The 27,828-nt window shown below is 41.2% G+C and overlaps 1 protein-coding gene across 1 annotated transcript; it reads right to left on the bottom strand.

Moving 5' to 3' along the window:
* Nucleotides 1-7,189: 7,189 nt before the first annotated feature.
* Nucleotides 7,190-27,635, bottom strand: SNX18 (sorting nexin 18). Its single transcript, XM_044446307.1, has 2 exons — nt 26,010-27,635; nt 7,190-12,437 (listed from the first exon to the last, which is right to left on the bottom strand). Exons 1-2 carry the CDS (start codon nt 27,625-27,627, stop codon nt 12,184-12,186), a joined length of 1,872 nt encoding a protein of 623 aa, XP_044302242.1. The 5' UTR covers nt 27,628-27,635; the 3' UTR covers nt 7,190-12,183.
* Nucleotides 27,636-27,828: the final 193 nt, after the last annotated feature.

Genomic DNA, 27,828 nt, shown 5'->3' with positions numbered 1-27,828 from the left:
GACCAGCGTTTTCCTTTATGGATTTATTCTGACTTCGACCATTCAGCAACAGGTATGCAAACCACCAAGGCTATGTGGAAGTCTTCCCCAGCCTTGCGCCTTCAGAAGTGTTGGACTACAACTCCAAACATCCCCAGGCATTGTGCTTAATGGCCAATATGTCCGGCTGGGAGTGATGGAAGCTGCAGCCGGCGCATCTGGAGTCCACCTGGTTGGGGAATACTGATGCGATGTTTGGCAAGGTGCTGTCTTTGAACAAATGCCCACCTCCTTCTTTGCAGATGGGCAGCACAAGGCCACAGAATGGAAGACCGGCTGCCATCCTTTCCTGACCCAAAGGTTAAATCCCTGTGTATGTTTGTCTCTTGCATGTACCTGCAGCCGGCATGGCAGAGCCAGTATGGTGGAGAGCCAGTGTGACAGAGCGGTTAGAGTGTTGGACTGGGTGGCAGGGGAGCTGAGTTCTAGTCCCTGCTTGGCCAGGAAGCTCACTGGTGACTGCAGTCATTAACTCTCAGCCTAACCTACCTTGCAGGATCATTTAACATAAAATGGAGAGAAGGAGGATTACATAAGCCACCTTGGATTCCTTACAAGATATAAATATGAATGCAATATTGCCCCACCTATCCTCCTGGGGACTCCTTCTTACCATTTTATTCTCATAACAACGCAACAAAGCAGGGTGAAACTGAGAATCACCCAAAGTCGCCCAGTGAGCCTCATGACTGAGTGGGGACTAGGACCCAGGTTTTCCAAGTCCCAGTCCAGCACCACTACACCATACTGGTTGTCAAAAGTCAAAGTTGGAACTTTCTACAGTTTATGGCAGTGTTCCAAACAACCCATTCCTTTAACTCTTATCCAGATACAAACTCTGAGCATCGTGTGGCCCGAATGGCACCCAGAGCCAAAATTGCTGAGCACAATGTCTTTATGACTGTTCACTCACATGAGGCTTTTATCATCTTGCACAGTCACCACGTGCTAGTACGGTAGGTCCGGTCCTTGCATGACTGTGTAACATCATGCTTACTTCTTTAATGCTTCAGACTGAGGGAAAGGGAAAGATAGAGCATCGTGTGTGATTACTAATGCTTCAACTGGGAGAAGAGTTAAGACACATAGCATGATTCAGACAGATTCTTCACATATACAGTGGATATCTTCAGGAGGGGCTGAGATTTTTTGGCAGCAAATCCTGCCTGCTGACCTGTGCACATTTATCTAGGTTGCCTAGTAGTTGCTTGGTGCACAACCTGAACGTGAGTTACTTGCGCTGATCATGGGTGTACCTAGGCTGGCAGGCCAAAGCTTGCCACTTCAGTTCCATTCTACCTATGTGTGTTCACTGTAAGCATCTCTCTTCTGGTGGTGCCGCAGCCCATCCTCCTCATGAGCAGGTGATAGACAGCCACTCTGGACTCCTGCCACACTTGATGCCCATCATCCTCTCAATCTGGAGAATTACTTATGGACAGCCACTTCAGGTGGCACCCTCTGCATGATATAACCCATGCCAACAGGGCATTGGACTCTTAAAAACATTACATACAGTGAGTATTGCATAATTCTGACTCATCCCGCACACTTACACAAAAGAGATTTCAGGATCCTTAAATTGGGAGCATGAGTTATAACTTAGGTTGCAATCAATATGACACACACTTACTTGTGAGTAAACACCACTTGTAAATAAGCATATATAAGATTGTTTTGTAAGTCTTGAGCTACTTTGACCCTATCATGTCGAGCTTTTGCCTGCAATCTCACATAAGTCTGTAATTATTGCAGTGTATTACAAGTACATTCAGTGTCATAAATCATGACACTGTAATGCCAGATATATGATATAGTCATTATAAAACAGAAAGTAAAACAGGCATGCACAAGATCAATGAACTTGATGCCAGACAGTAAGAATAAAAATGAATCAGAAAGTAAAACATGCATGTTCAAGATTGACTAGTTTTATGCCATAGGTTAAGTCAAAATGGATTGGTGTTTAAAAAATCTGAAATGTAACATTTCACCTTAAAGTAGGGATTCTTATAAAGCTTATAATTATTTATTACAATTTAATACCAATATTTTTAAAAGCAAAAGGAATGGCATACAGATAAAGCTTCTCCTTCTCAGTCTGCTTTCTTGCTTCATCACTCCCCTTTGCTGTACATTTTGGTCTCTGTACACCACTGGCATTTTTCTCCTGGTAAGCACAACTGATCCTTTCATTCACTAGAAAATATCTTAGGTTCATTCCTATTCCTAATGGATTTAATGATTTAACTTCCAAAGGAAAATGGTACTAGTGTTTGCTGTATATTATGGGCACTATTCATTTTGAAAGGGGACATATTGCTACAGTGGTTAACCTCGTCTCTGTTACGACTTCAAAAAACATTGAACTGGGAGGGAAAGACTCCTAGTTAATCTTCTTAATCAGCTCTTTCTCCTCAAGAAGAGCAAAGTGTTTAGTTTTATTTGCTATTGTCCTCTGTGCATCAGCCATTGGCCAAATTGCTAATAGACTGGTCTTGGAAGTAATAAGCAGGGATGGTCTCTGAAAACATACACAAAGTCTTCCCTTAGTGCAGAGCAGAAGAGGGAGAAGAGAGAAGACAAACATGGACAGTGTCTAACGGTGCCATCCTTTACCTGTTTACTCCAATTTATGCACCATTGCATTCAATGTAGGTTACTCCTGATCAGTGTGTATGGGATTGTAGCTTTAGAATGCAATCCAATGTATGTCCACTTAGAGGCACATCTATTCTGGCTACCAAGCCCATACAGACTTACCTGGGACTCAGTGGGGCTTACTTTTGAGTAGACATGCTAGTAGGTCTAGGTAAGCCACCAGGATCCACAAATGGGATCTCCAACCTTTCCTCTAACTCAGGACATGTTATACTCTCGTTCTACAACACTGAAGACAAGACCTTCTCTTCAAGAAAATTTTTAAGGGAATGAACAGGATACAGATTCTTTGTCTAAATTCAGTATAAATACCAGAGGAAACAGAAATGGAAAAAGGCGTAGATCAAGGTGTACTGACTAAGGCTGTATTTTCCAGCTATGCTGGGAATTGTGGAACTTCTTCCTGTCTAAATGTTCATAGGACTGCACCCATCATAATCATCAGCACCATCGCATTGCATTAATACTCTGCCTTTTTCCTCTTGCGAGGAACCCAAGATGGCTTACGTAGTTGCATTTTATCCTCAAAACAACCCTGTGAGATAGGATAAGCTGAGAGTTCATGACTTTCCCAAGGTCACCCAGTCAGCTTTAATGGGGACTAGAACTTGGATCTCCCAGGGTTCATTTAATTCTTTTCAGTATTGGAAAACCTTTCCTTCCAGGTTGTATAATCCTACATGAAGTACTATTCCAAAGGGAAAAAATGATAGTATAATATCAGAAATGCTAAATAAGCAAATGCAACTGCCTTTTAATCTTTTATCTGACTGTAACATAGCTACATGGGCAGGAACAACAAGAAAATTAGTATTGATTAGCATTCCTCAGCCACAAAAAGATATGCTGTAGCTTTATTAGTATGGATGGAGGATCTGGACTTTTGTGACTATTTGCACCTCATTTACATGAAAAGGGCCATACTCCTTTTCATCAGACCTAGATATCAAACCAGGAAATGATGGGAATAGGCAGAAAAACAATGATTAAGCATTCACAAACATGTTTTTTACAATGTGTTTGTTGGATGCCCAGCCTATGTAGCTGACCCTGTTAAACATTTACTTACCTGTCTATACAACCCAAGAGTTGAAACTGTACAGCATATACAATTAGAGATTCATATTTAGAACCTCATATTTTATATGAACCCCTAACTCTTCACCATCTCTGCTTGAAAAGAAACACCAAAGCATTAAAGCAACACGAGGAGAGCTGCAAAAAACTGTATATTCCTACAGTAGCAGTAATTGGCACAATGCAAAGCATTTGGTACCATTTTAAACTTTTATTTGTTCATTGAATACAATGAATAAGTAAAACAAATGATGGCATTTTCCCATGTGAGCCTGCCTGGATTTTGAGAGGCTCAGTAGATGCTCCTCTCTTTCTCCCACTGTCATCAGATGCACCTTAGTTGGCAATATGAAGGACAGCCAATGTGTGAGAAGGCTGTTTCTAAGTTCTAGCACTTCCTGCCAAGAGTTGACAGGTTTCTGTTTCATGTCTTTCTTTTAGCAGGCACAGTCAGGTTGACTCAGAGGCTCTCTTCACACATAAAAAGGCACCATCATGGAACTTCCCTCCAGCACTATTTGCTGTGGTAGCAGACACCATTCTGAATAGTCAAACCATGGATGGGAAGGCACTGTAGCTTGTCGTCATGTGTGAAATTAGTAAGTCTGAGTTGTTGGGGTTCGTGACAAGCCACCTGTAACCCGAAACCACACCATGGGTTCTGGTTCGCTTGTCAAGCAGCCCACAAGCCACTCTTGCTGGTTTCACACAGTTACAGTGTGCACCAGGTCAGAACGACTTTTGGCCTTTAAGCTGACTTGATTGCTGAAGTAAGTTTTAACGCTGGGTGTTGTAATTTTCTTAATTCTACCAACATGTTTTACCGTATTTTTCGCTCTATAAGACGCACTCCCCCCCACCTCAAAAGTAAGGGGAAATGTCTGTGCGTCTTATAGAGCGAATGTGTGTGTGCCCAACGCCCGGGACGCTGCCAGCTGCCTGCAGCACGTGGCATCACCTGGCCGGCACGCGCTTGGCGCGCCCTGCTCCGCCCCCCCCCCCCAGCACAAGTGAGAGCTGTGCCGCTCAGGGGGAGCGGTGCGGAGGAGGAGGAGGCGCAGCCTTTAACCCACTGGCCGCAGGGAGAGCACGGAGAGACGGACTGCTCACCCCCACCGCCCGGGAAGACCTGCCGCTGCCGCCGCGCTGCCCGGAAGACCATTGTCGGCACACTGCCGGCTGCCTGCACCACATGGCACCACCTGGCCGGCACGTGCTCGGCACGCCCTGCTCCGCCCCCACCCCGGAGCAGGTGAGAGCTGTGCCGCTCAGGGGGAGGCGTGCGGAGGAGGAAGAGCCACGGCCTTTAACCCATGGAGAGATGGACTGCTCACCCCCACCGCCCGGGAAGACCTTCTGCAGAGGAGGAGAAGCCGCGGGCTTTAACCTGCCGGCCGCATGGAGAGACGGACTTCTCACCCCCACCACCCGGGAAGACCTGCCACGGAGGAGGAGGAGCCGCGGGCTTTAACCCACCGGCCGCACGGAGAGACGGACTGCTCACCCCCACCACCCGGGAAGACCTGCTGCGCCGCCCGGAAGACCACCGCTGGCACGCTGCCGGCCCGGCTGCTCCATGTGGCACCACCTGGCCGGCACGCGCTCGGTGTGCCCTGCTCCGCCCCCCTCCTCCAGCGCAGGTGAGAGCTGTTAATCACAGGTTGGTGTGATTGGTTGGCAACCCATCTTTTAATGAAGCCCATGGGGAAGTGATGGGGAATGTGCCTGTGATTATCAGGAAGCTTTCCATGGATCCCTCCTCTAAAAACTAGGTGTGTCTTATGGTCAGGTGTGTCTTATAGAGCGAAAAATACAGTAATTGATTTCTGCATGCATTATAAATTTGTATTTTATCTTGTATTTTAGCACTGCTAACTGCCTAGAGCATAATTGTGGAGGAAGGGCCAAGTAATACTGGTTTTGTTTGTTTTGGGTAGCACCAACAAAGCAGGCTGTGGTACCTCTGGAATATTTATGGCCTTGTGGAGACAGAAACATATACTCTGGGCAATACATAACCCTTTAGCACATTTACACTTGGATTAGATGTTGTACAGCAGATGTCAGATTCCCCAATACCATGTTTGTACTCTCAGGCAAATATGGGATAAGGGGAGGGATATTTACAGAGGACTTCCTCTCAGTTATATTGAATTCAAAGGGATTTCAAGAGTTTAACTGCACACTTAAATCCCATCATTTTCAGTGTGATTCAGCCACAGCCTGCTTTTAACAGATTCTCCCATGTTGCCTCCTGTAGAATTAAAGAATTGTGTCTTTCTGAATCAGGATGCAGAACAAAAGCATCAATTAAGCACAGTAGGATTTATAGATATACTTGAATTATATGTTATTGTCTGATGATATAACCTCCCCTCTCTGCCACCACCAATGAAGCTTATGCAAATAACATAGATATTGGATTGTCTTCATATTTGAAAGGCAATCATAAGCCTGTTCTGTACAACAAACTAATGCAATGGGAACCTCATTGCTAGTTGTTTTGGCATGGAAGAGAGGCCTCCACTGATTCTGAAAAGTAAAATCTCAGCAAGTTAATGTTATTTTATTGCCAGTGTTTCCACAACCTATGCTTTAAAAATGCAGGACTTTGGGATGAAAGTTCTGTTGGTACATAAGTACTTTTGTCTAACATAAACATTCTCTAATAGCTGCACAGTAATTAAACTCTGACTCCTGATTATATTTATTCAATGCATTGCAAAAAAAACCCCAGCATTAGCAGAGTAAATGTTTTACATTTTCATTTTCACAGGGAAGTTTGGCAAAGCGCCAAAGTAGGAGTGCAGGAAATCACACAGTGCGTTGTCTTACGGGGTTTATGCTATAAGGTTCATGGTACATAAATGATCTCAATACAACACAAAACCTCTTTAGTCATAAGAAATAATCAGCATCAATCTGGGAGAGTTTAAGGACAGTTAGAACTCTTCACTACGGGATTGGGAAGGCTCAAATTCCTAGAACTGGAATCTTACTCTCACCCCACAAAGTTCTCCAAAAGGCCATGCCCCTTTGGCAGGCTCCACCCTCTTTCTTCCAATCAACACATAGTGCCCTCCTTACTCCCCCCCCCCCTTTAAAACCATGCTCAAAAAATGCCTTCCTCCTAAGACAGTAAAAACTATAGAATACAATATGCTGGTGTTTCTGGCCCCACCTCTTTTGCCTTTGGCTCCACCCCCTTTTCCTTCAGTGCCCCCCACTCACTGTAATATGGCCTAGAGCTTCTCCAAAATCAGACGCAGCCCTTTGATGAGTTTCCTCAACCATGTGCTTCTGAAACATCTCAAGCAACTAGTCCCATGTGTATCTTGCCTTTCCTGCATTCTCTTACTTTCTCCAGTTTTCCCAAATACCTGTATAGAAAATGCCATTAATTGAATATCAGTTGAATTATTTATTTAGATTCATTTATTTCCCTATTTCAAGAGAACAGAGTGGGTAACAACAGAATTAAAATGTAATAAAGAACATACAGTACAGTAAGACTGCAACTTTGCACTCAGACCTCCAGGTATTTCAGAGTGATACCTTCTGATAAATCAAGGGGTGATTCTATACTGCTTCCCAAACTTGTTGAGGCTTAGTTTTGATTAGGCATGTACAGGTTTGTACTGTATGGCTGCAGTCATATGCACACTTACCTAGACGTCAGCCACATTGTGCATAGTAGAATGTGCTTCTGAACAAACTTGGACTCGCCCTGCTTGTGGTCATTTTACAGTTTCCCACCAATGCTATTTGGTCAGACCTTGCAGTGGATTTTGAAAGAGGCTGAGTTAAAGCAAAGGGCATGTAGACAAAAAAAAGCAAAAAAGCCCCAAGCCCCACCCCCACCAAAAAATAAGACTTTTTTTCATTACTTCAAAAACTAATGTGAACTTGCCAAAAGACAAAATCTGGTGAACTGTCAGTTCATCTGCCATCCTTGTGTTATGTCACACAAGTTTAGTGGGCAGAGTTCTAGCTTTAGTTGGAGTGAGTCCTAAAGATGTTCACTTGGAGCAAAGCTTGAGACTGCGGAGACCAGGACAGGGCAAAAGCTGAGTGAGAATGTGAGCTGGTGGGAAGGGACTGAAGCTTTATCTAAGCTGTATCCATGGTATGGATGGAATAGGTAAAGGAAGCAAGGGAAACTTTCTCTGCAACCTCTCCTTGGCTCATTGAGACATGACTAGAACAAGGAATCTAAGTAGGAAACAGGTCAATTGGAAAGCAAATAATGATGCTTTTTGTTTAAGGAATAAGAAAATATGGAGAAATTATGCCTTAACAGCAACTGTTATGAATTAGCAGATCTAAGTGGTCTTTCTGCTTCTTCAGGAAGCTTTGGATGATGCCCATGGTGGAAAGGCTTTTACCTATCTAGGAGGCTGTATAAATATTTGACTTAGAAAGACTACATCTTTCATCTTTTGTCCTGTGATTTTTTTAAAAAAAGAAGACCATAGGTTATGCAAATATTATATAACTTTTGCATTACCTCTAGTGCGATTTGAATGTTGACAAGCCATGGCACACATATTCAAAATGGCTACTTGCATGTTCTGTAGCCATTTTGCCTTAAACAAGCCACAGTGGACTGTTTGTGTAAACCAGCCCAGTATGGCCATGGCTGCTGGGAATGCAACACAATAACATGTGTGTTATAGGTTTCCAACGTTTCAGATTGTGGGGGAGCCCTGTACAAACCAGAAACCACTGAATTTCAAAGTTATGAAACCACATCTATTCAATACTGCTTTATCTCTCAGTGTTTAGAAAAAGAAGCTAAATATTTGAATCTACCCATTTCCCATAAAACAAGTTGCTCTGAGTAAGAGTTAACTTGTGGTCACTGACAACAGAGAGCATTTCATTGAAATCAGTAACAAATTGAAGAATGCAAGTATATGACTTATCCCAAAGCTCTGTGAATAACCCCCATATTTGCAACCTAACATCCATACCGACCAAAGTTTCCTGGAAAAGTTCAGTGATAATAACTAAAATGTAAGCAGCTGGCTAGCTGCAAAGCTGGTCAATGCCTCTTATATATACATAACTTACTGAGCAGTGGAAGCTAGTGGAACAATTTATTTGTGCAAATATTATCACAATAAGTTCAAAGCAGAAAAAAGTCTGGGTCTTTATCATGTGCATACATGGCAAGCCACCAAAGTCCCTTTAAACCTATTCAAGGCTGTTGCATTGTCTTTGCATATTTCAGTTAAGGCTTCTTTTTTAGCTGAAAATACTGTATCTCTATTAAAGGATGATTCCAGTTTGTCTACTTTGGATGCTCAGGAATGGAGATACTGGTTTTGAAAGTACAGCAAAAGCCAGAAACCCACACAGCTGTCTGAATCTCCAAAGTTCATATATGTAAGCCTTGAACAGAGAAGTTTGGTTGGTTTAAGCACCATCCCTCCATATCAAAGCATCATTGGTCTACTGCAGGCGTCCTCAAACTTTTTCACCAGGGTGCCAGCTGAAAGCTGCCAGTGCTGGGCGTGGGCCAGAAAGGTGGTGCCTGGTCATGTGCGCGGGCAAGTGAGGAGGTGGGGGCAGGGGCGGTGTGTGCAGGCGCATGCGCTGAGGCAGGGCGCATGGTGAGGCGCATGTGTTGAGAGGAGGGGAGGCGCAGGCGTGTGGGCGCAGCAAGGGGAGCCGAGGCAAGGTGGGGCGGGCACCCGCTGCGAGGCGGGCGCACAAGGCAGTGGCTTGCTCGCTTGGAGATGGTGTTCCCCAAGCAAGCAAACAAACCACTGTGGGCCAGATCCAGCCCCAGGCCATAGCTTGAGAACCCATGGTCTACTCTGTAAAATGGTGGTTCTGCCAGATGCTAGCACTTGAGAAGTCAAACATGTCCTATGAGGAGACTAAATTGGTCAATATTTTTGAGTAAGGAGAAAATAAGTACCTCATCTCACTGTACATATTATATATCTAATGTCTGTTCAGATATAAGGGAAACTTTAGCTGAAATGAAAAAGAACCAGCTACCACATTTTTGTGCAAGTAAGATTGCCCACTCATCTGTGCTAACAGGGTTGCAAGGCTGTGCACTAATAGTTACTCTGAAGTGAAATGTAAAACAGCTCCTACACGTAATAGAACATTTTTCACAACCATTAAAGATACAAGACTGGAGTCTTCCCCAGAATCAGGCTTCCTTACTTTGAAATTACTATTTTTTAAAATGTAACTAGTGTTCTTTATCCGTCTTTTTAAAAGGTTAATAGCAGGAAGAAAAATCAGTGACCTGTGCGATGGGGCCTTAAAGATGGGACCCTAACATAACCCACCCCTAGCATTATTTTTCAAGATAATAGGTCAAGAGACCTAATATTGAAGCATTATTAATAGTAGTCATATTATGATTGACAAGCTACTAAGGAACACAAAGTCAAAGTTCCTCTGGTGTGCAGTGTACTTCTGTGGACCCCGGTCAAAATGACATTAAAAAGGAATGGAATAAAAAGGTTAAGTAAGTTGTTTTAAAAATGTTATTTGTTTTAAAAAAACAACCCTGCAATAATTGAAAAAATCAGAATTGGGAGGCTTGGATGAAACCTTAGGCACATCTCACCCACCACTGTGCTAACACAATGCCACGGTGCTATTGACATTTCAGGCGGGCTGTCTAGAACAACTTTTTAAGGCACGGTATGAGTAATGTGTATTTAGGATTGAACTCAATGGGGCATATTTCTGAGTAGATATGTATAGAATAGCATTGTTAGTAATTAAGGTCCAACTTTAATTTTTAGGTTCAACTTTGGAAGAACATTTTATTTACATCATGAATATAATGAACTGCAGAATATATTGGAGATTACCCTCCAAAAATAAAGGAAGTGACAAAGCATGTAAGTTTAGACCTAACAAATTAAACATACAACAAATCACAGAGGTCACGGAATGGGCAAAGGGAGAAGACAGCAGATGGTGTTCACTTGAGAATGAAGCTGTTTCTTTTAATGGTACGCACTTTAGTAATAAAGAAAACATGGATGCTTTTGCACATACAGGTTCTGGGACAGCCTTATGAAGTTGTAAGAGGCCTGAATGGGTTTTGCTGGAACTCCCGTCTCACCCCTTGATATCCAGGAGGAAATTAACTCTGTAGAATACTAAGAACTGATTTCTCCCAGGCTCTACCATAATGATGAACTCACATTTGATCACCTATAAAGGAAGAAATCATTTAGGTCATGCATGTGTATGTGACAAATTTGGAGGAGAGAAACAGTGATTGAAAAAATGTACCCACCCACATTAGCAGAACATGTGCCTGTAAATTATGGGAATCAATAGCACAAGATGTGAGAAAGGGCTGTCAAACAGATTAGATACATTCATGGAAATACTTTTGTCGAAAGCTATTGATATTCTCCTCCCAACCAATCAGTAATTTCACTGAATGTTTGATGATTTGTGACATTTCCAAATGATGTCAACCCCACTTAAGAGTTGAAATCAACAGCCCCGTAAGTCTTGCAACCCCTCCCCCCACTCACATGCACACAAGTGTGAACCTCACCTCTTATCCCACTGACATGCCTTGATGCTCGTTTATTAGCCAAGTGGTCCATGTTTCTATTCGAACATGTGTCACACTGAAAGGTTTTATATTGCCATCTTAGAAATGATTATAGTAGGGCTGCATTCTTGCTTGTATGTTTTAAGGTTCTGGTACAAATAATAAATAGTATTTTTAATCAGAACAAAGCTGACAGTGATTTTAAATCCAAGACTTATTGTTTTACTCAACATTTATCATATCTAGTGTGCAAGTTACATGACTAGTTATTTTTCAGTCACTATGAGGTTTGAAATCAGGCCCTGTCAGAGGTGCCAACCCTTCATTCAATCAGTCATAAAAATGAGTTTTACTAGAAAAAAAATAATGAAAACTGTAAGTCTAAAGGCACAAAATCGCATAGCTGCTCTAATAGGAGTTTGTAAACAGGGTTGGTTGAATTTAGAAAATTCAAACCAAAGAGAATTTTTAAAAGGCATCTGAAGTTGGCTTTTATCTAACCAACTTCTTGAAAGACCCAAAGGTTTGGTGGTCTACAGAATATGCACTAAAATACCATATCTCAAAAAAGCAATAAGGCAAATAGTATAATCATTATTTCAAAAACATTACAATGGTAGTGTAGGCATTTGGAGTGTAACTTAGTTACAATGCGTAATACAGTCTCCACTAAATGGGCATAATTATTTTCTCCTTATGCAATTATTAGATTCAGCTGAAATCCAGAAGAGATTACAAAGTTATCCATGTAAAGCGCCCCAAGAAGTGCCACCAATATTTGACAGCGGCATTGTCTCTGTTGCTTATTCCATGCCAAGAAATATCCACCAAAGTCCAATAATTAAGCTATATTAAAGTTAAACACTGTCGTACTTGTGAAGAGCTTCTTCTAACTTTTGTGTCACTTTTTGGAAAAAAAGTATTTGCTGCTGTAAGAAATGCTGCATCTGTGATTTGAAGTCCCTGACACGAATTTTGTGGAAATGGTGGATTTCTGCCAGAGTAGCAAATGAAATAATGTTACAACGATCCTGAATGCCATCAGCCTTCTGAGTTTCCATCTTCCCTTCTTCCACATGCCTCTTACTTTCCTTAACTTTGGTAAGGGCTCCTGCATATAGAACACAAACATGAAATTAAAACATGACTAGAACAAATGTAATGAATAATCATACAAATTAAACCTTTCTTATTATATCTGATATGAACTTAAGTGGACTGCAGGAGATGGTGGAGGACAGGAAGGCCTGGAGGAATGTTGTCCATGGGGTCGCGATGGGTCGGATGCAACTTCGCAACTAACAACAACAATTCTATCTGAAACAGTTCTCATGGTATATGAAATAATAAAATTGTATATAAACATGAATAAATGTCCTTCTCACTATATTTTACTACAACCAATGCTTGTCCTGCATGTGACATAGAAGTGCTTACTATACCTAGACAAGATCGTAAAGACCAGAAAAATTGATCAGTTTTAAAACACGTACTGGATCTCCAGTACTGAATACAAGATATGCTTGAACTTTGAAACTTCACAGCTTTTCTCCTTCAATACTGCTGGTAAATAATTGTCGATACTATCCTCCCTTGCACATCTCCACTGGCACTCCTGAGTCACTACAAATGTAGAGGATCATGGTTTGCCTGTGCAGCTCTCTGAGAGACACTACATGAGATTTTCTAATTGTTGTGATTCACTTTGACTGATTTTGCTGGGCTTCTTTTCAAACATTGTACATCAGAGCTTCACAAATGTATTAAGAAAAATGAAGAGACAGCCTGAACTAAAGTTTGGAGTAACTTTAGTTAGGCTTAGGCTTAGTTTGATTTATATGCAGCATCTAGTTGTTGCCAGACAGAGTTGAGTAATTTAGTTTATTACTCTTAAAATAGTCTTTAGACATTCACTTCCAATTAGCTTTGCTGATATCCATTTTTAAGCTTTTCTGCTCCCCTATATCCGAAAATAGTGGGGCAGATATTCTTGTCAGGACAAAAAATGCTAACTTTAGGCAACTGGCTGACCAGTGTGGGAAGCAGACTGGTGTATCAGACAGGCCTTTGGTTATTAAGTAGTATTCTTCATATGTTCTTAAAGTATTTCCCACTCTGCACTTGTGATGGCAGAGCAGGAATTAAATCCATCACCTGAAATTAAAGGGGTTGTGTCAGAACCTCACCAACTTTCATTGGTAAGCCTCACTAACTTAAGCCTGCAACAGCATTCCATCTCTGACTGTGGACAATTGCTAGAAAAAAAATGTTAAGGCTACACACACATCGCAAAGCTGCATAGGTTACATGCATAGGAAGATATGATGCAATTGGCTAAAAATGCTTTTCCCTACCCTTCCCTCATGACATTCCAGTTTCCTCTTGCTTGTTGCAAGAAGTACTCTGTTTTGAGTATTTCAAGATGTATTATTCTTAGCAGTGCTTTCCATTTTTTTAAAAGGAAAATCTAACAATTTTTTTGTTTTTGTTTTCTGGCTTACTTGTAGACTGTAAGTAATATTCTTGATACTTTTCAGACCAGGGCAAGATTACAATTGTCTTGCTATAGGAACTTAAAATATTTCTGATGGTTTTGGTAATTTGAAAAGAAGCACAATTCTTAAGTGAGTTTTTGAATGTACAAATAAAGGAATTTAAGAGCTTTAATAGGCACAGGTCGTTCTCAAATAACAATCTATTTAATGTTCTTAGCTTCAGCAGTTTACAGTAAGACTGAAAAAAAATTCCAGATCCAAGCTGCAAGTGGATGGACGCAAATGGTCTGTTGCTTTGTAGCTGCACTGTGCCGAAACAGTCACTGAATGTTAAAATGCTCGAAAGAGTTTTGTCTCCCTAATTCCAAAGCACCCACTGAAGAGTAATATGCAGTACACAAGGATACAGGATATTGAAGAGATGTACTTATTTTCATGCCTACTTATTAAAATACTAGGGTTTTTTTTAAAAAAAATTAGTTGGATCCAGACATACTCAAACTTACAGCACTGAAATCAATGGAAGTCAAGTTATTTATGACTAAGTATAACTCAGATGAGATTAAGTCTGGATCCAAACTCATGATTATTCCAGGGAAAATCTCAGTGGCAAGAATCTGTGATTTTTATAGCGGAATAGACTAAATAGGCTTAGGAAGTCTCACTTCTGACCATGCTGCAGCTTCATATGGTAAACAAACTTTAAAATGCTAGGTGAAAGGCAGCAACATTGCCTACCTACAGTTAGATTCTTTGCACATTCAAAGAAAGAAGAATTATGGATTTAGATCAAAAATATGTCATGTGTATCCTGTTTAGATTATATTATTTCCATCACCAGGAAATACATTTATCAAAATTAGAAATGTCAGCAATGGTGTGAAGTCACATGCTTAATTTATTGGGGGTAAAATCCTATCCAAGTTTAAACAGAAGAAAGGGCTACAACTCCCAGATAGCATGCTGGGAGCTGTAGGCCCTTTCCCCCTCTAAACTTGCACAGAATGCCACCTTAACATCAAATCTGAAAGGGCTTAATGTCATAATATCAATTATCTAATTATACTTCCGTTTTGGCGACTATGCTAGGGGAAATGCATTAGTTTTAACTAGCCAGCTGAAATATGGAACTTATTAGGTTCACTGCAACTATGCCATGTCAGCGTACAGTACAGAACACTAAATGGTTTCGTGCCAAGGTATTTGCTTAAAACTAAAGCAAGCAGACTTGGAATAATGAGGCTTGACATTCATAGCAAATTCTTTTTCTGAAGAATGGAATCACCAGTTCCACAAGCATGCTTCAGGATGCCATTAGGGTGCAATCCTATGCATGCTTAGAAGAAAAATGTCCTACAATTCCCAGCATTCCCCACTGTGTTATAGGACTTCAGGCACCCTTCATTATGAACCAGAAGGCATGTTTGAAATTATGCAGTGGTAGAGATAAAATGTAAGTGAAAAATATAACTACAGAAGAGCTATCAAATGTTTTCTGCTATGTATGCTTCTCTTAGACTTTTATTGTCTCCTTTAATGTATAAACACCATTTCCTCTTTTATTTGGACTCCCCTTCACACAGAGAGAGAGATGAAGCAATGCAATATAATACATTGCTTGAGACTGCCATCTTGCCGTGTGCATAGAACAGTTTTAAAACCAGGTGTTATTAATTTTGTAGCAAATAGCATCCTAAAAAAGCATCTGTTGAGTCATGTTACTAAATGTACAGCATAAGCTTGAAAATTAAAAGCAAATTAAGCAAAGCAGAACATTTCTACCTCAGGTCAAGATGCACTGGGCTACATGTATTTTCTAGGAATGCACACATTTTTTTAATGGGGGAGATCTTTCTTTAGAATCTTTTCCCTCAAAACTGTGAGAAAGTACTTAAACTCCTGAGGTTTAAACAGTAGTTTATGGATTATGGAATCATGATTAAACTAGATCTGATTAAACAAATGGGACTTATGGAAGTCTAACTGAATTCAAAGGGTCTACTTTAAGTATTACTTGGTCTGGATCCAAGCTCATGTAGTTATTAAGGAATATAGTCAGGCTTGAGAAGAGCTTAAAGGGAAAACAGAGGAAATGCTAAACCTGCACCAGTAGCAGTTTCTTAACTGCTCCAGTATCAAATTCTCAAAGGGTAGATGTATCTTGCATGCTTGCGGTATTCTGGCTCCTACACTGAGATTCCTTTAGACTGCCCTAGTACTGAATTCCAAACGGCTATTTGAAAATTTAGAAAGTAGTTTAAGTAGTCTATGAAGCCATATTCTAAAGAATAAACTACAAACAAATTAATCTGCATATACTATCTGCTCCATATACTGGCTATTTCTCTTAGTGTTCAAGTTTTAAAGGCAGTAATGGCTTTTGGTATTGTGAGGTATGAGGTGCTGTGAGCTGCAAAACTCAAGTTTCTGTGTTGGAAGTTAAGCTTTGCAGGTAGAAACTAATATGAGTTTCTCTACTGATGAAACCTGATATATGAAATGTGTTTTTAATTTTGAAAAAACAATCACCAATATTTTTATTAGCAATTGGTTTAATATTTGTTTCAGCTTTAGTAAGATCAGTTTTTGTCTTTTTAAAATAGAAATATGCTAGGAAGTGTTATTTCCCAATGAAATTGTGATGGTTTCTGCTTCAACTAGGAAAATCCTTTTATCTTACCTCCCGTGAAGGATTTTTCCACTTTGCAATTCTGTCATGCATTCCAGTACACTATTTACAAACTACTACCCAAACAAAAACAGGCCAAGTCCAAAATGCTTAATGAATTAGACTTGTTGCACTGTCAGAGTCTATGCATGTATGAAAAGTTAATTGCAAACTTCACCTATTTTCAAACAAACAAGTGAGACTGTTCAAATGTATTTATTTACTGGTTGGAGACTGCTGCAATCAGTAAGTTCATGATGGGAAGTTAATGCTTTTGTGATTTTATGTTTTCCATGTGTGGGAGCCCAAACTGAATTCATAGCCTCCCTTGTTAAGAAAAGTAGAGCTGGCAAAGATTTCTGCCTGAATCCCTAGAGAGCCAGTATGAAAACCAAAACAGTGCTGCTTGATGCAGCATTTGCCAAAATCATTATAAAGGTATTATTTATGGATTAAGTTTTCCACGTTTTTCATTATTTAAATGACTGCAACGTATACATTAATTTATGACTAATACATGTACAGCAATGATGTAACCATTTATCTCAGTGTAAAAATAGTTTTAGTACAGTAAGAATGCACACTGATCAAAGATGTTCATCAGGAAGTAACATTTTCTTAGTTATGCAATATTTTAGTAAACACCAAGTTACCTGCTGGCACCAACTCTTTCTTGCCACTTGCTTTCATCCAAGGACCATTTCTAAGGTCAACACAGTTTCTTGTACTCAACTTTGTACAAGAAAGATTCTTTCCTTCTTTTCAATTCTGCAAAAAGTTGGGCTAAAAAGCCAAAAAAGGCCTAATTCATTCCAAAACTGATCAAGCAGTAATAATCCTTATCTGGATTATACTCTAGTACAGGGCACCTTCATCCCCACATTTTTGAACCCCTTGGCACATTTGGGAATCTGAGAAACTGCTTTGAGCATCATTAGAAAATGGCCCACCAGTGAACTCCCAGTTTGACATCTACCTGTTGCTTTTATGAATCTTATGGTGCATCTAATTTAACAAAAAAAATGTTTCACATTTTTTGGAAACCACAAAAAAACACAGTGTGTAATTCAGTTAAGTACTGGTGGTGCAGCATAGATAATAAGCACCTATGATTTTGCAATGACCGATTGTTGCTTCTTTTTGGAAAGAGATTGTGACACAATTGTGTGATAATTTTTGTGATGGAAAGCCTTTCATACTCATTGATATACATGCTCGTTTAAATTATTTACCTGCTTCATGGACATTTAAAAAATGGAAGGAGCACAGATTTTCTATGCCATTTGACATTACCAAATTTGAGGATAAACACTCATCTCCTGTTAACACAATGGACTCTGGATCTTACAAAAGCTTTTGATATATGACTGGGTGGTATATGGATATCAACTTCAAATGGATATTTATCTGGATATTTGGTCAATTTTTGGAGGCTTATGTATAATTGCTAGAGTTGCATGGATTTCATACAAATCATGTGCATACAATAAATAGAGAGAGAGAGAAATAAAAAATGGGCTGCACGGCTTCCATGTTGGGGGCCCCTCCACACTTGGGATCTGTTGTGGATCCCTGCTCTAGCATGGTGCATATAAAAGAAACAGAGCTCTATTCAAAGCTTTACTTCTGCAACAGAAGGATACCTTTTGCTACAATCTGTAAGGGCACAAGTAATTAATAAGTGAACTCCCAATACTAGGACTAAATATACAATTTAAGAAGCTTACAAGGTATCTTGGGGAAAATGTGTTAATTTTTATTATAAATGCTTGGCCATACAAAGCTGAGTATTGTTTACAATGGAAAACAAACAAAATTAGAAACTATTTTCTGCAATATTACAATAACATTTCTTTAACTCTTTTACTAAACACAAAAGCAATTCTAAGCATCTGTAAGTTTTACCTAGGCTTACTGGCCAGAAATAAGGTTTGGTTTACAGTGACTCCTGCATATGTCAGAGAAGTCAGATGAAAGGTAGCATGGTTCTATATTCTCCTGTTTATGACTGCTGCGAACTTAGTGCAACATCAGAGACTTCTCTAACTTCAGAGTTGGAAAATAGAAAGGTAGGAAGCTTTCTCATGTAAGGAGGGGCATTTATGTCCGTGAGTAGACTTGAGGCTAGCTGCTTACTTCAATTAAGAACATGGCTGAAGAAACAATGGTGCATCAATAAGTGGTTAGAAAGATTTCCACCCAGACAATGGGCAGTTTCACATAAGCCTTCTTCCTTTCTGCCAAGTGCAAGCCCCCTAATTAGCATAATTACCCTGGATGTCAGTTGTGTTCTGAACTCAGCAAAAGTGGGTAGGGATGGCAATGTTGTTACAAACCACCCTCAAGCCCTAGCACAAGTCGTGGTTTTTAGGGTGGCATGTAAACACCCCAGCCACTCACCCCTGCTGGGTTCAGACATCATGATCTGTGCCTGGCAATTACACTAATTAGCAGGCTTTTGACTGACATGTACATGGAAGGAAAATAGGTTACCATGGCTTATTTCCCCTCCATGATCAGACAAACTCAGCCTGTACTTCTCTTTTGGAAAGTTACTAAGAGAAGGTTTAATTATTCTAGCCATATAAGTGTTAAGCATGGACTTTAAATCAGCTCCTTGATGGAGATGGTAAGCACAAGCAAGACTATCAAGATAAATATAGAGCATTATCTATTAGCTTTAGAAAACACATCCTACTGTACCACAATATATACAAGTAACAGTGGCTGCCCAGCAGAGGTTCCTTAATGACTTGAGAAACAAATCCCAATTCAAAGAACATATGTTTACAATATGTCCTTTTCAGCAGATAAGTAAACACTTTCCAACCACACTTCAGCTGGCATTTAAACATACGCTTAAAGCTTTTTACTTGCTTGACACATGGATTTGTAGAACATGGAAGTGGTTAATAAGCCACAGTGGCTTGTTAGACACCTCTGCACATGCTGGCTGACTTACGTCACCAGGTGCACCTTGCCCTGATGTCTGAACCACCCAGCCCTACCCAGGTTTATTCTAGGGTCGCTACATGGGTAACCTGATTCAGATGTCACCATCTATGCTTGGTAAGAATAATTAGGAAAACTGAGCTGAATCCATGAGACAGTTAATAAGCCACAATAGCTTATCAGTCACCCTTATCAGCACAAACTGGGTTGTGACTTTATCAAATGTATTGCAGATTAAGTGATGACAACAAGACATGCTGCCTGATATTTGCTGCTATTCACTTTAATACCCACCCACAACTCTACTTCTACCATAGAATTTCATCTTAAGGTTGCAGCACAACCATTCTAGTAGTCACTTTCTTCCAAACTGCAGATCAATAAAAGATGTTTGGACACTGCAGAATTACTTTTCTTCCAAAGCACACATGTTTTATATTCACACTTAATATTTCTATTTTATTATCTGATTATACTTTAAACCTGAAGGCCCTGAAATCTTGCAGTTAAATTTCATAATTGCAGGGTAATTACTTCTCTCCAGTACTGAATAAAGCTAAAGTAAAACAAAAAGTGCCAAGAGTGAAATATCATAAGGAATAACAGACCATAGCAGAAAGTAATTTTTTGTGAACCACAAATCAAAATACGAACACCAGCTCTCTCACACATCCATTTCTAGATACAATGACACTACACTGAAGTTCAAAAAGTGTCACGTAGGTCACACAAAATGGCAGCAGATAAGCTTTATCAATTGTGTATAACTTTCATAAACACTGGTGAGCACTTTGATAGAACATATTTTGTTCCAGAATTATAATATACAGATTTTTAATCAACATGTATTCATTCTACTCTAGACTCGTTTGTAATCCAAAGATTAAGTGATCCTTATTAAACTTTCTCCATATACATTATATAGCCTATAAAAGAGGAATATAATGTTCAGTGCCAACCATCTGTCATCTAAGCAATTGGGGGAAGCATAGCTACCATATTTTTCAGTCTTGCAGGTCCTATGTGGCATCTCTACCATACATTAAGAGTTTCTTTATGAACAAGTTTCACTATAAACCTGCCTTGCTGAAAACTTTGGTATCGCTTAAAGTTCTGGAAAAATGCCAGTAGCAGTTCATACTCTCATATTGCAACGTCATCTTGCTATGGAGTGTTCAGGATACCAAAGTTATATCTTTGTCAGGTTAGGATAACAATATGTATTACCTTATATGTATGATCCTTCCATTGTTATCGCTTTCAGAAGAACTCAAAACTAACATTACATTGTTCAACTATCATCCCCACTCTACTTTCTGGCATTCAGTTATTGCCTGGCAAGAATGGTGAGAGGATAGCTATTTAAGATTACTAGTCATAGCTATACAGTAATATTTGAGGTTTTTTAATATGTCACTTCTATCATATTGCCAGGGCAGTTTCCAAAATACAAATGCAAAGAGCATCCTGCATAAGTCCTACTTTAATTGAACCCACTGAAAGGAATAGACTTAAATTAGTCATGAAAGCTACTCTAAGTAGGACTTCTGTTGGATTTTACCTAAATTAGCTACAAATCATAAAATCAGCTTGGAAAACAGCAGGACTAAAATTTTATCTTGAAAGGTCTTTTCTTGGTTACAAAAGACTAAGAAGGTAAGCACCAGGTTTCATGCCAAAAAGGTCTTCTCCCCTTACATCAGAAGGCAGGGGAACTTACAGGAGCTCCCCATTAAAGATATCAATAAATATATTAATATTATTAACAATTAATTTTGTCATAGGTCATGAAGGTTTCTAGAAATTAAAACCAGCATTTTGAATTGATCTGATAAGACACTGGGAGTTAGTACAATTGGCTTGTAACAGGTGTAATATGTTCATAATATCCAGCCACAACTGGTAATAATCTAGCATCTGCATTCTGCACTATCTGTGATGTCTGAGCAGTATTCAAAGGCAAGCCCACACACAGTGCATTTATAGCAGTCTAACCTGAAGAGTATGGATTACTGAGGCCAGGCAAGATTGCTGCTTAAACTAGTAAAAGACACACCACAGAAGCTACTTGTGCTTCCAGTAAGAAAGATGAATCAAAGACCACTTCCCAACAGCAAAGCTCTTTCTTCAGGGGAAGTGAAATTTTGTCTAAGATGGGATTAACACCACTCTCTTCCGCACATGTCTGACCTGATCCAATTGTCATGTTGAAATCATAGTGATCTGAGTGATTTTAGCCTCTCAATGTTTTGTAAACATGCCATATCTGGCCTCCACAAAGTTTTCTTAATGTCACCAGATGGTCCAAATTGCAGCAGGCTCCAAACTCCTTGGAAAAGCTTTACTGGATGGCACTGAGCAAATGCAATGGATTGGTGAAATAACTGTTTCTTTGTTGACATCATTACCCAGTAGGCTCAATCATAAGTTCTAACGCCTCACTGGAATCATTGCAACTCTTTCACACAGGGCTGGCCTTACTATTACATGTACTAAAGTAGCCACATCAGGCAGTGGAGTGGGAGAAACCGTGAACTGCACCCCTCCCCTGCCCTCATCAGGAGGGCCTATCCCCACCACCCCGCCACCTCCAGCAGGTGATGTAGATAACCTGCCTACTACTTTCTCAGCCTAGCATTTGCTACAGTGGGAAGAGGGCTGGCACAGCTCTCTGGTGGAGCAGCAGCCAGTGGAAAGGTGCGCATCCCCCCACATCCATATAGGAGCTGTACATCTCATCAAAGTTTGGGGAAGTTCTTGTGAGCCATGCAGCTGGGGGGGGGGGGGGGGGGGGAGACAGCAGAGGAAAGACACAGCAGTGCCAGGCAGCACTGCATGTTCTTACCTCAGTGGCAAGATACCTTTGGCCATAGCTGCTTCCACACTTGCATTCCATCAATCTTTTTATTCACTGCATTGCCAGCATCTCCTCAGAATACCAAGGCTCAATAAAAGTACTGTTAGTAGTAGCAATAAGCATAATATCCTGTCTTAAATACAAGTCCATAAACTGATAGAATGTATTTATTTCATACTGCTTTTTCTCCAAGAAGGCATAGGACATGTTGTATAGTTTTACCCCCATTTTATCCCTCAAAAACCCTGTGGATGAGGTTACAGTGAAAAACAGTAGATACATTCATTATAACCTAGTGAAAGTACACTAGAAATATAACATATTGAAGAAGGAATACAGGGTTTAGGATGCTTCAGTTCCTACGGAGCACAGCACTGATAAACACTTGAGCAATCAAAACGCTGAGTAAGGATGCAAGTAAAATATTGTAACTTGTAATTTTTGAGAATCTAGGCCACATTTACGTAATCTGTGAGTCACCAAACCAAATACAGGCCATCAATCATATATACTAGCCCACCAAGTGTTCAGTAACCCTCTTGTGGTTGTTTTTGTTATCTAGCTTGGGCAGCAGAAACACCTGGCAGATGACAAAACATGGCTGGAAGGTTGTATTCAGCTTGGTAGGGCACAAATTAGCTCAGTGGAGCACTAATCTAGGGTAGTCATCTTGAAACAATGTCAGGAGGAAACTCTGCATTAGATTTATACCCAGACTGATCTACAGCATTTCTGTGTGCAGGTTAAGCATGTAGGTAGTCAATTTGATAATATCCAAACAACAACTAATTCCCATTTTAATAGACAGTTCCTGCCAACATGAATCTATGACACACATTAATTATTTTGAAATGAGCTGACTTTAGAAGCTAGACATTTCAAGAACTGGCAGACATCCATTACTGCTTTTTCCTTCAAGATACAACCCTAACCTTTATCGATGTAATTTTGACTGGCATTTTATTCAATAATACAGCTACAGGTATTGCCCTCAAGGGGAAGCTTTTTCATAATACCAAAAATGATAGTATAGGCTTGCATTTTAAGTGTTCTCCAAATTATGGTAACTGGCTAAAATGAATAGCATCCATCAAGTCCTGTCATGCTAAACTATAGTAATAGCACTGGCTATGATCATCACATTGTTGCTGGTTGTGCAGGTGGCATCATACTTTAGAAATGTTTCTGAAGTATGTAATACAAAGCTATCACATGAGTAAAGAAGGTATTCCTTAGGCAGAGCAATCTTACGATCCCCAGATGGTGTCCAGAGGGCCACAGAATCATTCCATGATCAAATAAGAATCAGCTTTGGAACTGTGAATCTACATTGGCTCCACCTTCCCCCTCCTGCCATAGCTGATGAGGAAAGAACCGTGTCAGTGGTGTCTCTGAGGTCAAAAGACTGACTTCTTAGATAGGATGAAGAGGACATTCTGGAGGTTGACGAGGGGAAGAGATCAGCACTCCATCCTCCTTCTTTCCCTGTCCAAAGCACTTCAACTAGTTATCTGAAATTACCTAGCAGATATGCAGGATGGGAGAAGCACAAAAGTGAAGATGGCTTCAAGAATGCCCATAATCATCTATGTCTGGAGCCTCATGGGCAACCAGACTTGGTTGGAGGGTGCTCCCAAATCTGTGGGTTATGATCAACGATGACTTTGCCTTAGCAGCAAACATCTACACTCACTTAAGCCAGCGCACTCATTTTTCACCAATCACCTACCACAGCCCTCTGTGACATATTCCATTCTGTTCCTGAGAACCACCCTTATAAACTGTTTTGTTGTTGTTGCTGTTGTTGTTTTTGCTTTTTGTGGGAGGATACAAAAGCTGTAACTTGGTATGGGGGAAATCTGCTGCCCTGACTTAAGTGAATGGGACTGCATTCCACTACTGCAAAAGCATCAGTGACTACAACTCTATATAGCAAAAAAATGTGAAAGGGAAAATGAGCAAAAAACTCACATACTCCTAGCTGACTTTCTGGTATAATAGCAGGAAAATTTCTGTGAGAATGTAGCCTCCAAATTTAAAATTCAACAACAAGGTATTTAGAGTGCCTGCAACATTTTAATAGACAGATGCTTTATAGTCACTTATTGAACAATTTGAAAAATCTAATCTGATAAATTTATCCCTGAAAAAACAAGCTGACCTTTATGTACCGGACAATAACATTAAAGGGAGTGTTTACATATTCATACACTAACAGCAAATCCTCTACCCTGAAAGCGTTTATCAGCAATTTCTTATAAGCTTAAATATACTACTCAGTTGGCAGTTTTCAAGAATTACAGACACTGGTTCTGGAAGTCTCAGTTGAATAGGTTATGTGCTATATGTCAATTCTCATCTATCTTTTTCACTTGCCACTCTCTTCTTATCCAGTTTTTTGAAAATCTGGATGATAAATAGCTCAAAATGGAATATAATCACAATTGTATTGTTTGCATCAAAAACAGCAGCATTTGTACCCTCGTACCATAATATGCAGTATACATTAACTGATTAGAACTGCACAGGAAAATTAAACACCAGGATGACAGACACACTGTCATGAATGAAAACTAAATCTTTCTACAGATGAAGTCAAAATTCTCATCAAACAATTCTTAATTACAGTATTAGATTCCATTTACTTAATTTTTACATAAAAATGAAAAACATAAGACCTCTACAGAGAAACATCAGTTCACTGGAGAGAAGAGGTTCAAAGATTCAGCTAAAGAGAATCCAGCATGCTATTAAAGAAAAATACCAACTATAAGAGTTGTATCCAGACTAAGTAATGAGTCATGACTAACTTAAGTGCCATTGTTTTCAATGAGTTTAGTCTAAGTATGGACCAAGTATGGAGCTGAGGATATGTCATAGCTACACATTCAGGAACAATTAATTTATTTGTAGTCTGATACTAGTTAATGTGTTCTCAGCTTATTTATCAGAAGGAGCCAAAAGTATTACCAGGCTTCTATGACACAAATCAGACAACCAGGATATATTTAAATACTTCTCATTATCTATACTGTTCTTTTTTGGAGGTGCAGGGTAGGTAATGCCATACTATTATGGTGTCAAAAAGAGCAACCTTAAAGCAAACACTTCCTTTTCAACTTTAGCCTGTAACTTGGACAAGGCAGGCTGACTTCAGTTACAGAATTCCCTACCAATAGCTTGTTTAAAAAGTCTTTTCACACTTTAAAGACTAACTTCATTCCAATAGCACATGCTTTAATGGACATACAATAAAATCCATCATGTTAATTCAGAAGTAACTCCCACTGTTCAGTGCAACTTATGTTCAGGTAAATGTACCCAGGATTGCAGCCTGAGATCTACTTTATCTGATCAAGATTTATTTTCAGTCAAATAGGAGACATATATAATTATATGCATACAGAGAGAGCAAAACTATAGACTATGGGCCAAAGGTTATGAGTTCCAGTAGGTACAGCCTGTAATACTTTTATACAAAGCTAAAACGTATACAAGATAAGCAGAGTGACCATTCACTACAGTATAATAAATCTGTTACTGTTTAAGAAACCTCAGCTCTCTTTGGTTTTGCTGCGACAGACTGATGTCATACTCCTCTGGCATATTTTATCAATGACCTACAGAGAAAAAAATTCAGGAAACTAGCTCCTATGCATCACAATTAGATTAGGTTAAAAGAACATGTTGATACAGTTAAAACTACATTACCTTTCTGGACGTGGATTATGTCTGGAAAATTGGCTAGATGTCCCTGATATAGAGCTAACAAATCCATCACTGGGTCCAGGTCTTGTCTGGGTTGCTCTGCAAAGAGTTCACCAATAGCATCATATGCTCCTCCAGTGAAGGCAATAGCCTGATTGAGGCCAACTGAAAAAGCCTGCTGGTCCATCTCAAAGGCTTGGCTGAGGCCTCTGAACGAGTGCCCCACTTTCTGGTACTCCTTCTTGAAGCCAGTGACCTGCTTGCGGGCAAACTCATTGACTGTCTGGTTCAGCTGAATGGTGCTCTCGTCCATCTTCTTGGTGAAGCTCTTGAAGCCATCCACCTTGCTTTCTACCTCCTGTAGGTCTAGAGCAGCAGGACCCCCAGTGGGCACACTAATGGTCAAAAAGAAGTTAGCACCCACCATCTCGTCCTTCTCGGCCTTGCGTTTGCCCTGCTTCCAGGCCTTCTCATCAGTGCTAGGGCAGGTCAAGAAATGCTTGAAGGCATCACACTGGGCCAACACTGGATGGCTACACATGTGGTCCATCCACCAGGCCAGGCCTTTGCGGCGCTTGGAGATAAAGTCCTCCTCAAATCGTCCCGTGGCCTGCTTCTCTGGCAAATGGGGCACTGAGATGACAGGAAACTTCTCCACCAGGCGCCCATAGAGCCAGTCAAAGTGCTTGTAGCGCCGGTGCACCTGCTGTCCAGTGTGACTTGGTACTAGCTTGTAGGCAATGTAACTCTTCATGCCTTTGAATTTAGTTTGTTTGGTGGGATCTTCAATGGAGCACTGGAAAGGGTAAGGGTTCTCCTGCCACTCAGGCCCATAGGTGCCCAGCACCACACACAGCTTGTCTCCATCCTTTACAAAACCGGATGCCTCACCTAGCACAAAGGCCTCACCTCCTGATTTCACAAAAGTGGAGAAGCGGTTCAAGTTTCGGCTCACCGTGGCGGAACTCTTGGCACCCCCTGCCGGGTGATGCAGGGGTCCGCCAGGCTGACTACCCCGGGAGCTCAGAGAAAGATCGGACCGGGTGGAAAGGCGGTACCTAGAAGGGCCACCCGTGCCACCTCCGCCTGCGTTCTCGTAGTCCGGGTAAGAGCTGCCCAAGACGCCCGGCTCGTCCGCCACGGTGGAGCTGTCGTCCCAGTCATCGTCCCAGTCGTCGTCGCTGCCTTGGCTGGTCTGATAAGAAGACACACTGTAAGAAGGCAGCGCTTGGAAGGAGGAGAAGACGGACGAAGTCGGCGGCGGCGGCAGCTGGAAAGGCTCGGCGACCGGTGGAGGGAGCTGTTGCTGGTGCTGCACCGGGGGAGGGTTGAAGGCGCTGGCCGGCGGGGCTACGGGCTCGAAGCCGCCGGACGGCACGTTCGCGTAGCGGGCCGGGTTGGGCACGGGCAGCGGCGGCGGCGGCTCGGCGGCTGGCGCTCGGATGACCTGCACGTAGGAGGCCGGGAAGAGGCCGCGGTCGCCGCGGCTGTTGACCCCCTCGAGCCAGCCCTCGATCTCCTGCTCGCTGCACAGGCTCAGCACCTCGTGTTCCCGCAGGGAGATCTCGCCCGGGTTCTCCGACTTGAAGTCGTAGAGCGCCCGGGCCCGCAGCAGCGCCATGGCCCCGCTGCCGCCGCCGCCGCCGCCCAGCCAAGGGATGGGGACGGGGACGCGGACGGGCCGCCCCACCGCCGAGCCGCCAACCAAGCGCAGCTTGCACTCCACCCGGCTGTCCTCCCCGCCCACTTGAGCGGCGGCAGCGCACGCCTCGGCGAACAAACGGGCGGACTCCCCTCCCGGCGCCGGTGGTGGCAGCAAAGC

The sequence above is a fragment of the Varanus komodoensis genome, unplaced genomic scaffold, assembly GCF_004798865.1.
Source record: "Varanus komodoensis strain SLA01 unplaced genomic scaffold, ASM479886v1 scaffold5, whole genome shotgun sequence".
NCBI classification, from domain to species: Eukaryota; Metazoa; Chordata; class Lepidosauria; order Squamata; family Varanidae; genus Varanus; species Varanus komodoensis.
Note: the sequence above shows the minus strand (reverse complement) of the source record. Positions and strands in the feature narration are given on the sequence as shown.

Coding starts and splice junctions, on each gene's coding strand:
- SNX18 (XM_044446307.1), bottom strand. CDS start 27,627: ATGGCGCTGCTGCGGGCCCGGGCGCTCTACGACTTCAAGTCGGAGAAC. Junction 12,438..26,009: donor CATAATCCACGTCCAGAAAG/GTAATGTAGTTT, acceptor TTCTATATGCAG/GAGCCCTTACCAAAGTTAAG.